General features: G+C 35.3%; 1 protein-coding gene across 2 annotated transcripts in view; it reads left to right on the plus strand.

The window, feature by feature from the left end:
* Positions 1 to 6,932: 6,932 nt before the first annotated feature.
* LOC149190532 (vacuolar acid trehalase) overlaps positions 6,933 to 13,738 on the plus strand; it is a 548,002-nt gene continuing 541,196 nt past the window's right edge. Inside the window, exon 1 of one of the 2 annotated variants that reach the window (XM_089413421.1) lies at positions 6,933 to 7,216. In XM_089413421.1, coding sequence (XP_089269547.1) covers positions 7,006 to 7,216 — 211 coding nt within the window. In that variant the 5' untranslated portion in view covers positions 6,933 to 7,005. The remainder of the gene's footprint in view (positions 7,217 to 13,738) is intronic. The other variant, XM_089413420.1, reaches the window with a different exon arrangement.

Here is a 13,738-nt window from a genome sequence, read left to right on the forward strand (position 1 = left end):
TTGCGCTATATTTATTGAGATATGATATGAGGAAGTTGGTCTTTTTGTAGACTCCTGAATTACATTCCAAACAGGTGACCTGGGGAAAATCGTCATAACTTTCTCTATGAGCATCAGATTGAAATTTCGTAAGAAGTTATAGAAAGAGAATGGACTGTAGTTTCCTGTGTATATTTTTCAGATCCTAAGGTCGAAAAAGTGACACGTGGCACTTCATACAAGTTCGATCTTCTAAAAAGGTATATAATCAGGTCATCTTGGGATATTGTGCATAACTCTTACTTGGAGGATCTAAATTCGATCAGACTGGTGGCATTGGAAAGAGGACACAGAGGGCTACTGCAGGTCGCAATTTCAGAACTGGAAGAACCAAAATTATAGAGTTATAGTCATTTCAAGATCGAGCTCCTAAAATCAAGAAAAGGCGATATGAGGAAGTTTGATGGCAAGGATCCGATAAATTGGATACTTCAGATGGAGCAATATTTTGATCTACATGGTGTACCACTATTACAAAATGTATGTATTGCATCTTCATATTTAGAACCGGATCAATTTTTATGGTATAAAGGGCTTTGTTCTCATAAACAACTTGTTACGTGGTCAATTCTCACAGAGGAAATGATAGCACATTATGAGGATACAAAGAGAAACACCTTCTTTAGAGCAACACCTCAACAATTGGAAAGAGTAAAAGGGCTTTGTGACATAGTGGAAAGTAAAATTATGGCAACAAGGAAGTCTACCCCTCACAACTATAAAGATGGAAGTGTTGTTTCTCCTAGCCTTCCACAACCTACAAGGGTTACACCACAACAATTGGAAGAAAAAAGAGAAAAAGGGCTTTGTTACAATTGTGATAGCAAATGCACTAAAGGTCATAAGTGTGCTAAGAAGAAATTATTTTACATAAAGTATGAAGAGGAGGAAGAAAAGGATCAAGAAACATCAAAGAAGAGGATATACGCCAAGACCCAACCCCAGAGAAAGAAGAAATGAATCAGACCATATCTTGTAAAGCATTGGCAAGAATCACCACTCCTCAAACTCTCAAGATAGAAGGACATATCAAGAAGAAAAAGGTGCAAGAAGTGAAAGATCACATCGAGAAAGAAGAAATGAATCCAACCATATCTTTTAATTCATTGGTCGAAATTTCCACTCCTCAAACTATCAAGATAAAAGGACATATCAAGAAGAAAAATGTTCAAGAAGTGAAAGATCACATCGAGCATCAAGAAATGAATCCAACCATATCTTGTAAAGGATTGGAAGAAATTACCACTCCTCAAACTCTAAAGATAGAAGGACATATCAAGAAGAAAAAGGTTCAAGTAATGAAAGATCACATCGCGCATCAACAACAAGTTCTCCAACTTTTAAAGGATAACGCCACTTTGGTGCAAAATCGAATGAAACAACAGGTAGATCAACATCGTAGTGAAAAATGTTTTGATGTAGGTGATTGGGTATTTTTACTGCTACATCTCAAGTAAGCTATTTATGAGAAGGAAATGTTGGCAATACTACATGCACTTAAAAAATGGCGACCTTACCGAATGGGAAGACACTTCAAGGTAAAAATGAATCATGATAGTCTTAAATACTTTTTAGAACAACTATTATCTTTAGAAGAAAAAAATGTGTCACAAATATGTTGGGTTATGACTTTGACATCATCTATAGAAAATGGAAGCAAAATTTTGTTGCACATGCACTCTCAAGAAAGGATGAGGATGTGGAAGCATTGTTTTGTGCTATTTCTATTATCCAACCAGATTGGATAAACAAAGCAAAGGATGAATGGAAGAAGGACGAAGAAGTATGGCCACTTATTCAAAAGTTGCAAAAGATCCAAATTCAAACAATATTGCCAGAAATTGAAGAGGAACGACAAATCATAATGGAACCTGGAGCAGTCACAGAAACAAGAACCTAACAGCTACGAAATCGATCAATTTCAAAGTATCTCATCAAGTGGAAGAACTTACATGCTGAAGATTCCACATGGGAGGACATGAATTTTATACAGAAGCATCAAGAACTACTCAAGCGTTGAGGACAACACTTTTTGAAGGAGAGGGGCATGTTATGCCCCTATACTACTAGTGTAACCCCTTATTGTTATTAGTACAACCCCCTTATTATATTGATGTACCCATGTAGTGCCCATATTGTTACTATTGTGCCCCATAGAAGCCCACTATTGTTATTATTGTGCCCTTACATTATTATTGTTATGTCGACTCTGATTATATTATGACCCCTTAGACTCCTATATATAGAAAGGAGCTCTTTTCATTTGTATCATCAAAGAATTGTTCATTTATGTAATGTAAAGGAGGTTGCCCCCTCGAAGAGGCTGAATTCTAAGGTGTTGATCTATCTTTTCTATCTTTTTCTTGAGCTGGTTTCATAAAAAAAAACAATAAGAGCTCAATAAAATTGGGAAATTGTGGCAAGTTGGTAGCCAAGTATTATGGGCCATTTGAGATCTGGAGAGGATCAACCTCTTTGCATATAGGCTTGCATTGCCTGCATCTCTACATATTCATGATGTTTTTCATATTTCAATACTTAAGAAATATGTCCCTGGCACTAATCATGTTATTGATTGGAAAATGATTTAGGTGGAACCTGAGGGAGACTTCGAGGTTCAGCTGGTGTGGATCTTGTGCACCAAGGTCAAGGTGATCGAGACTCGAGACATAAGCATGGTAAAGGTGAAATGGACCATGCTTGGTCCTAAGGATGTGACTTGGGAGCAAGAAGAAGTCATGAGTGCAAAATACTCTCACCTTTTTTACTAACACACTATATATATTTGTATATACGATGCACTGAGGACAATGCATAAAACAAGGGGGGGGGGAGAATTTAATACCCCTACCTATTTTGATCATGTAAATATATGTACCCTTTATATTATGTTGGTGAGCTGGAAATACTTTTGATTATTAGGCTGGTGAGTTGGAATTATATGTTGTGGCCTGCGTACCCATGTAGTGAGTTTTGGATAGATTTTGGGGCTAGTTACCTAGATAGTTTTATTCCAATTTTGGCTAACTAGCTAAGAATTCCAAGATGTAAACATTGTATATTTGTACATATTTTTGGATATAATAATAAAGTAAGATTGGATACGGATCCCACTCCACAGAAAGGGTATGAGGGACACAACTCTATGGAAAAATGACAACAATTAGGTTTGATGGAAAAGTGTGCTCCAGGGCCCACATGGCCAGTTGGGGCCATGCATTTAAAAAGGATGATGGTTTTATTTTGATAATTCATTGAGTAACAGATTGATGGAACTGAGTTTGGTAACTGATGATGAGTGAGTCCTGGGGTTGGACTCTGGAACTAGCCAAGGTGCGGTTATTAACACTTTAGTCAATTGTTCCACATGGATGCATTTGGTTTTTATGTGAACTTTGATGGCTATGGGAGCTTGGTGGCTCTAAGTGTTTGCTCACCCTGATTATGTCTTAGTGCCATGGTGTTCTAGTGGGGAACTCGGTTAAGATATAGTCAATGAGTCCTAGTTGGGGCTTTGGTACTGAAGGTGGGGCTTTTTTTCCGGCTATTGGCACTTGGATATCAGATGACAACGAAGCTTCTGATGTTGCAAGCCGAGACTATTCTAGCCAATCGTAAGTCACCCTAAAAGGTGGGCACCACAGAGGGACTTGGGTTGCGCCACTTAAGTGTTGGTCAGGGGAACATGAGCCTATGGCTGGAGACTAAGGATATTAGGGTTGGTTCCATAGCTAGAGTTTTGTTGTTGATGGTAAACTGTTGCATATGGAGTTTTTGTCCCTGCTCGGAGGTGAACTGTGGTTGAGCTTATGAACCATACAATTTATGGCTAGGAGGAATGTTGAGAGCTTACAGTTAATCAACTCTTTTTAGCAAATAAGTGTTTGATTTATTGTTCATGGATTTTATTTGTGAAATGTGCAAAGTAGATATTTTGTGCTTCCGTTGAGATATTTAACATGTAAACTAAGCATGTTGCATAATGTTTGCATAACATATGGTATCACATTCCAAAATTAATTAATTGTTGGGCCAGATTAAGATTTATGGCAGAACATAGTATGCACGCTTCCACAATTAAACAAAGGATATTTATGTAATATGGATTGAAGGGTGTTTCAGAATTGGGGCCCGGAGACGCTACATGTAGCTTCCTCATGAAACTTGGTGAGGCCAATATTCCTAAAAAAGAAGCATGTATGAAGTCTAATAAGGTGAGGGATCCTCTCCCTCCATCTCTCTCTATCTCTCTCTCTAATTTACTTGTTCTCCCTGGTAGAACACTCCTCAAAAACTAAGCACCATGTCTGCTTGGAAAGCGCCTCAATTATCGCTAGGGAAGAACAACATCATAGGCGAAAGATCAGAGAAGCTCTTGAAATTATCAAACACCCGCATAATCTCAACAGAGACAATGGTATGGAGATTAGTGGAAGCTGGCTTCCCCTAATCAGAGAAATTAAGGTCACCAATACTTCTCAAGTTTAACATTCTGTGGTAGAATTTCCTCTTCCTCCTGCCCCTTCCCCCTTTCACCCCTCCTTTTTTTTTCTAATCTTAGTAAGTTAGTAACCTCGCTCTAATAATTTAAGTATAATAATAATAATAATAATTATTATTATTACATAATTAAACATTTACAATATTAATTATGATAATGACTATTATCATTAATTAGTTAAACTATTTATAAAATTGAAAATTTACTAATTTAATTATCAATATTAATTATTAATAATTATTAGATCTTGATATTTATCAATCATTAACCCTAATTATTAATTATTATCTATTTATATTGATTCTTAATATTATAATATCAATTTTAATATAATAATTATTATTACTAATATCAATACATTTTAAATAATTTTAAATGATTTTAATATTAATACATTACACTAATAATACTATTCATAAAATATCAAAATATATTAATAATAATTCTATTCATAAAATATCAAAATATATTAATAATAATTCTATTTTAAAAATAATATTGTACTAACATATATTATATATAATAAAAATTAAATTATAAATTCAATATTCTAGGATTAATATTGTTAATATTAAATATTAATACAATATTCTAGGATTAATATTATCAATATTGATCATAATATTGATTATGATCAATGTGAATATTATTAATACTAATTATTATTATTTATTATATTAATAAATAATAATTAATAATCATAATAATATTTACAATTAATATTAATAATAATTACTTTATTAAAATTAAAAAATAACTTATTCTTAAAATACGTTAATAATAAATATTGTACTAACATATATAATCAATATTAAATATTAATACAATATACTAAGATTAATATTATTAATATTAATTATGATCAATATGAATATCATTAATATTAATTATTATATTAATAATAATAATTAATAATAATAATAATAATAATTACTATTAATATTAATAATAACTATCATATTAAATTAAAAGTAACTAATTATTAAAATATTTTAACTAATTAATTAAAATTAATATTAATATTAATTTTTAATTATGATAATTTATATTAATTTAAATCAATTAAGTAACTTATTATTAAAAAGAGAGCCGATATCTCAAAAAAAAATAAAATTATTATTCAAAAAAGAGAGTCTACATTCATCTCAATTTACTCTCCTCATTACTATTTAATCTCTCACTTTTCCTCTATCAAACATTCAAGTTGTCCTGATGATGGATCCCGGTTGGGATTTGAAACGTTGACAGAAAATGGTTCTTACTGTGGATTCTCCGGTAACTAAGTCAAAAAAATAAAAATACATTTATTAAAAAACTGAAAAATAAAATATACACTAAATTTAATATAAAATTCATTTTTTTTAAGGGTGGTTTATGGACATTGGGTGACCACTACATCCACAAGAAAATCCAACAAATCAACCCACCGACCAAGCTACATCCACAGGAAAATCCAAGCAGATCAAACCCACAGGAAAATCCAAGCAGATCAAACCGAAGATTAACCCGTCGACCAAGCTACATCCTCAGGAAAACCCAGGGAGATTAACTCGTCGACCAACCTACATCCACAAGAAAATCCGGGCAGATCAAACCGAAGGGATCTACCTGTGGACAAAGCTACATCCACAGGAAAATCTAGGCAGATCAACCTGCTAGCGCAGCTACATCCATAGGAAAATCTAGGGTGGTCAACCCAAAGGGATCTACCTGCTAGCCAAGCTACATCCACGGGAAAATCTAGGGAAATCAACCCGAAGGGATCTACCTGCCAGCCAAACAAGCAAGGCCTAACCCCAAGGGTGTCAAAGAGATTTGACCCCGTAACATCCCAACTAAAAAATACTTAGAAATGGAAACTCAACCAACTGAGCTAATCCTCGAGACTATATAAAAATCAAAATAAAACTTATTAATAATTTATGGTAATTTAGAAATTTATTACTATTAACGCAAAATAAAGTTCGTTAGTAGAAACTTTGAGACACCAAATAAATTTTCTTTAACATCATATAAATTTGAATGAAAGTACGAAACTCCACCCGTTTTCTCAATGCACTTAATAATGGTGATTATATAATTTATTTCTTTATATTTAAATCCTTTAACAAGACACACATAATCTTAAACTAATCACTCACATTCAAATCAAAATGCTCTTCGTTAAAGATAAAACGTGTCACAAATTGGCCCGTTGCCGTCACTCATTTACATCGTGTGTAGAGTCTCCGAGTTCCTTCAGTACGAAACTCCACCCGTTTTCTCAATGCACTTAATAATGGTGATTATATAATTTATTTCTTTATAATTAAATCCATTAATAAGACGCACATAATCTTAAACTAATCACTCACATTCAAATCAAAATGCTCTTCGATAAAGATAAAATGTGTGCCAAATTGGCCCGTTGCAGTCACTCATTTACATTGGTGTGTAGAGTCTCCGAGTTCCTTCACTACACAGATATGTTGCATACAATTTCGTGTTACAAATTCTCACCTCCAAGTCTAACCTACTTGTTGCCCTTGCCCAGTTCTGTTCATTTGAATTCAGTTAGCAGAAAATTGGAGAAATTTCACCAACACGGGAAGTTCCTCGCTCACTGCAGCAGTACAAAGGAGAAAATCGGCTACAATGGACTTGCGTGGCTTGAACCTCTGCAAGCTGCATCTGAAGGTGTTTATGTTACCTTCAACCTTTAAGACAGAAAAATTGTCAGTTACAATTATTTGCTCATGCGTTTTGAATTTTTGCTGAGGCTATGAAAAGAAAATTTAAGACCTCTACACAGGTTTTGTGGATCAGTTGTTCATGCCCATCGAAACCTTTTACAGAAACTTTGCTAATATGGACTCTTCTTCATTTCATCAATATTTCTGTTTGAGGTTTTGCAGCAAGTGTTTATATATGTGTGTGTTGTGTGGGGAATCTACACGAATTCTATAACAAACGGGATGGGTGGCTACAGACTCTAGCTATTCAACTCAGCTAAGACTGAAGCACAACCAACAAAAAGCAAAGTTAAACAAAAATTAAGTGAATTTTGCTTGAAAACAAGATCAATAGTCACCACGGCTTGACTGGTTGGTAAAATGGAGCTGGTTGTATTCTCCCAACTGGGTTCACTCCCCTTAAAGCGAAATGAAATGTTTAGACCTTCCAAAAAGGTGGGGGTCATGGCCACATAAGCCCCCCGGCGTGTTTGATGGCCAAAATGGGAGGACATCATAGTTGCAAGAGTGGCCTGAGCATGTGTGACGGAAAAAGTTCCTAACCCCAATTTCTACTGGCTTTCTAACTTCTTGTTTCCGCTGGCTTTCTACCTTCTTGTTGATTGGATGACAATGGACATTAATAGTAAAAGGAAGCTTTTTCAAGTTTCCAAAAACGCTGAAGTATAGTTTTTTCTGAAACCACACAAGTATGATCTTTTCTTATTCTTGGTTTCGTAGCCAGTTGCAATATGGGGTTCGTCTTTATGGGTGGGTTACACCTAACTCCTTTGCCACCTTGTCGTGTGCCTTTTTATTCCGATATGAGAAGGACATTAAAAGAAACAACTTGTACTGTAGGAGAGTGCTTGTTTGATCTTCGGGGTTGAGAAGACATATCCATGTCTTCACCACCATAGTTCAATGAGAGTCTAGATCTTAATCTAATATGGCTGGGTCCCTTTATTCCTCTATAAGAAGCACAGTAAAATCAAGAACTTGAATTGTAGAAGAGTAAAATCAAGAACTTGAATTGTAGGAGAGTGCTTGTTTGATATTTGGGGTTAAGAAGACATATCCTTGTGGTATCCTTGTCTTCACCAATAGTTGAATCTAGATCTTAATCTAATAAGGGACAGTCCTCATTCATAGGCACCTTGCTAACCATAGCTATCCTACTCGCATGTATGGCCGTGGCATGAGTAGTTAGTTCAATATTCAACATATTAGAAACTATTGGCAAGTACTTATTGAAGTCTACCAGGTATCTCGAGTCAATACTTGTCATTTTAGAAAATCATAAAGGCAGTGAAGGTTTTCTTGTTCTTGATAATTACTTGTGATGTTTCTTATTATTATGATTCTTTATATACTCTTTCTTTAGTTCATCAAGCAATTACCAAAAGCAGCAACACATAAAACAATGGACACCAGATGTAGGAACATGCCAGGGCAAAAACCCCCTCGAGGGGAAAACCCAGTCAAGGTAATTCTTCCTTTCAATAGTATTCTTTGAGACTCTTCACCCTAGACCAAGACTAGACCTTCCCTCCACACCAAGTCAGCCTCCCAGAAATTTCGACCTCTTCCCAACAACTTCAACTATGCAACAACTTACGACAACTGACAACGTTCGACAACAGTGAAACTTGGAAGACTTCGATCTCCCAATCCAGTACATGAAACAGAAAGAGAGAGACACCAAAATTTTGATTTTCCTTGTCTCCTTAGACTTCCCCAAACTCGCATTCACTTTGGCTTCCCAACAATAGACTTCGCACCTTTTCCTAGCTACAAGAGAACTTCGTACTTCTGCCCAACAACAAGATATTTTCGCACTTCTTCTAGCTACAAGAGAACTTTGTACTTCTGCCCAGCAACAAGATATTTTTGCACTTCTTCCAACTACAAGAGAATTCGAATCTTGTGAGAGAATGATGCTCCAAATGAATTCGATGACCTTCCTTTTATAAGCTTCTTGTGGGGTCGAATAGGGTCCTTAGGCCAACTTGATCTTCTTCTAGGCCGACATGGTGTGGAGGTTACATAATTCATATTTGACTCAATACTTAAACTTTTTACATGATTCAAAAGCCCAAGAAGGGTCTCTTTAAATGTACAATAACTCTATAGACTCAGAATAAATCCTAGAAGTCCTCAATGGGGACTTTGACCTAAAACAAGGTGACCCAAGCATGAAACCCATGCTTTAATAAGTCACAATAATAATAATAAAAATTCTTTTCTTTATTTTTTTGACAAGTACATTACATAATGACTCAAGTACATTATTGAAGACCGAACATAGTTACATTTTCTAACACTCCCTCTTAACTAGGGAGGTATTCATAATGTACAAATACAATGGAAGATCTCAAACTATATGAACCATGAAGAATTTTAGGCACCGCAATGCCATGGACTAGATTCCTGACCAGGGCAATCTATCCAAACAATCACTTAATAGTTTAGGCACCGCAATTCCATGGACTAGATTCCTGACCATGGCAATTTATCAAGGTGGGACTAAAATGGACTCAAGCTTTCAGCCCCTTTAGGTACCCTCAGGCTTACTTGCTAACCATCAACCCAAAAATATAGTTATGTATCCAAAACAAAGCTCAATAACCAACACCATCTTTCGAACTTCGGGTATCAGACATCAACACAAAGTATCAGCTAGATGTCTTCCCAAGCAATGCTTCACTCACAAAGCCTCAACTCCCCTTGATCCAACAGATCAAGAATGACCAATCTCTCCCAATCAACCTGATTGGTTACCAGCATGCTATTAAATCCTTCGAGAGATTCACCTATACAAACACAACCCCAATTAATATTATATGTACATAATCAAATACAAACCTCTGGGGTCTTTTAGACAACTTGATGTTGCTTCTCAATTTTCATAGTAGGACTATCATCCGAATCTTTGACAGGAGATTCCTCAAGTATATCCTTTTCCTTTCCTACTTCTCATCCAACAACATATCCTCCAAAATACATTCTTTCAATCAAAACCAAGTTATGCCCTCCCTCTAAACTAGAAAGCATCTTACTATCTGGACTCCCTCTTAATCTTAGGAAGTTCTCTTCTATTCATGCTTCCTCAAGGAGATCAACTTCTTCTTTTCGACATTGAAGAATCCTTCGTGGCTTTCAACTATTTCATCAGAGTTATCATCATCCTCATCATGCTTATCACATCAATGAGCATCTTCACCAAGTTGAAGATAGTGTACTTGCACAACTTAAATAGAAAGTACAACCAAATCTATAGAAGCATGATGTTAGCCATATCAGAATCACAGAAGCATTTCATCTTTATACATATCAGATACCCAAACTCAATTACAAACAAGAGACATATACTCTTCAACATCTTGCTAGGGACTTTTGTCACACACCCTAGACTACTTCATAACACTTCTCATTCCATCTAGGGTTTCAATGTTTCTTCCAAAGGTATGACATACCTTCCTTCAACATATAGAAAACCCTAGAAACAATTCACACAAATATAGATCTACAAAGCATCTAACCTTTCAAAATACATATGTTAGACTTCTCACTAAGGATTCATACAAATCCTAGATTTCATACAAAAGAATCAATCAAAGTCAATCACAACTTAGTCATTAACTTGACCAGCTTCCACTAGGGTTAGTTCCAACCCCTAGATTTTCAATCAACCATCAATCAGTCACTAACATGACCAGCTACCACTAGGGTTAGTTGCAAACCCTAGATTTTCGATCAATCATCAATCTCAACCAAAAATTCAAATTTCAACAATCTTTCACAAATCTCAAATTATCATATAGTCATCATATATCAAATATTTCTACTTCGACTAAGGTTTAACTCCAAAACCCTAGAATTCCAATTTCACAATCTCAACAATCTTACACAAATCTCAAATCATCATATTTCAGAGATTTTACTTTGACTAAGGTTCAACTCCAAAACCCTAGAATTCTATTTTCACAATCTCAACAATCATTAAATACATAGATCTCAGATTGTTATATTACACACATTAGACAATGTCACTACTAGGATTTAACTACAAAACCCTAGATTTTCATTTTTCAACAATCATTTAAATAGATTTCAGATTGTTATATCACACATACTAGACAGTTTAACTTCACTAGGGTTTAGCTACAAAACCCTAGATTTCCAAATATCAACATCCTAGAATCTCAGATAAGGACTTTCATTAAATCCTAAAACTTATGACCATCAAATAACTAGGTCAGCACATGGATCTAGGAATTCATAATCATATCATATGTCCAACAACATTAATATATCTGACGTAGACTAAACTTGGGTTTCAACCAAAAGGACATATCAATATATGCCTAGATTTCATCATGCAAATACATTTCATATCATGTGTTAGTCAAACCCAACTTCACAAATATCAATAAGAGTTAGACACACAACCATCTTGATTACACTAGGGTTTGATCAGACAAACACACCCATACCAAGTAAAACAATTCTAAGACAATATAAGGGTCTTTCTCACACATTCCACCAAACCTTAATGAGCTAGGGTTCCAATGTAGAAACATAGCAAACCCAACATTACCAAAACTTCAAAAGTTTTGGATTTTAGACCTTATCATTCAACCCTAACAAGTTAGGTTTTCCTGATCATACCAAAAATCCCAAACATGACATCATCAATATAAACTTCAAACATCATTTCACAATATCCCTAATCAACTTAGGGTTTCATACATTCATATTAGCATACCCTTTGGTTAGGGTTTTCCAAAACCTGTCTAGGGTTCTACATAATTAGTCAAGAATATGAGTGGGGTGGGTAGATTTATCAAGTGATGAATCACCCAAAGCAAGAATCACTAAGATTCAATACAACTAGTCATAACAAAGTTAGTAATAGATTATCAAATGAATAATCCTTTCAATCAATGTATTTAAAGCATACCTTTGTTTCTTGACTAACCTTGTCTTGAGAGATCCTCCTTCTTGCAGATGTTTTCCCTAATCAAGACAATAAAGGGAGAAAGGTGATTAGTATTTAATATAATCAAAACTAAATGAGTACATGAACCCAAAACTGAAAATACATGAAATACTTATCTTTGGGAGTTGTTGGGGGCTCCCTCCAAAGCTTGAGGGATACCTACAAACTTATAAAAACAATACAAAAATGTCTTTTCCAAAATATGTTAAAAACCTATAAATTCTAAAACATATAAAACAAGATATATAAAGCTACAAGCAAAAGACTTAATAATGTAAGTCCCTAATGTCGGGTTCTTCGGGCTTGACTTTCTTTGAGTCTCCTATATCAAGGTTGGCTTGATCCCTTCCTTTCTTCTTATTTTTTGGATTCTCGGGACAGTCACTCTTGTAGTGACCCTTCTTATGACATTGATAACACTCTATTTTGGACATGTCAACTTTCTTCCTCGGTCCCTTCGATCCCTTTCCTTTATGATGAGCAAAATAAGCATTTGATACTCCTTCGAGATTGGCAACCATTGAGATCCTTAATTATTCTTGACTACAGGCGGTCCATGATTCTTCAAAAGTGGGAGCTACCTTCCAACTGTTGAGACCTGTAGCAAATGCACCCCAAGAGGGTGGCAATCCTAATAGAGTAGTGATCACAAGTTCTTTGTTCGGAACAATCTCATCAATGTCTAAGAGAGCATCTCTGAGTTTAGCTATCTTCACAAAGAAGGTTGCCACAATATCTTCTTTAGTCATCTTCGTAGTCCTTAGCTCATTCTTCAAACTTGCTACTTGTCCAATGTTCTTAATAGTAAATAACTTCGACAAGGCTTCATACATTTCGTGAGCATGATCAATGTTAGCTATGAATGGGACAAGATTGTCCTTTATCCCTTCTACCATTAGAGTCATGGCCACCAATTCTAATTCCCTGTATTTCGCTTTGTCGGCATCACTGGCTTCTTCTATAGGCTTCTTCACATTCCGTCTTGCCAAGTCCAACACCTTGTTCTTTTCAAGGATTAGGTCAATCCTCTTGTTACAGGACCTGAAGTTAGAGCCTCCTTCAAGTTTATTCTCACCCTTGATGGAGTTAGAGATCTTCCTTGAATATAATATACTCCTTTCTTGAGATAGTACCTATGAATAGATCAAGTGCTTGAGATTGCCTTTTTCCTTCTTCTTCACCAAAGCTCCGATACCATGTTAGAAAATCAGAAAGGCAGTAAAGATTTTCTTGTTCTTGATAATTACTTGTGATGTTTCTTATTATTATGATTCCTGATATCTTCTTTCTTTAGTTCATCAAGCAATTACAAAAAGTAGCAACACATAAAACATTGGACACCAGATGTAGGCACATGCCAGGGCAAAACCCCCCTCGAGGGGAAAACCCAGTCAAGATAATTCTTCCTTACAATAGTATTCTTTGAGACTCTTCACCCTAGATCAAGACCAGACCTTCCCTCCACACCAATTCAGCCTCCCAGAA

Source organism: Pinus tabuliformis, chromosome 3_1 (assembly GCF_031772625.1).
Source record: "Pinus tabuliformis cultivar Carrire ecotype Pingquan chromosome 3_1, CPIR1, whole genome shotgun sequence".
In the NCBI taxonomy this organism is placed as follows: Eukaryota; Viridiplantae; Streptophyta; class Pinopsida; order Pinales; family Pinaceae; genus Pinus; species Pinus tabuliformis.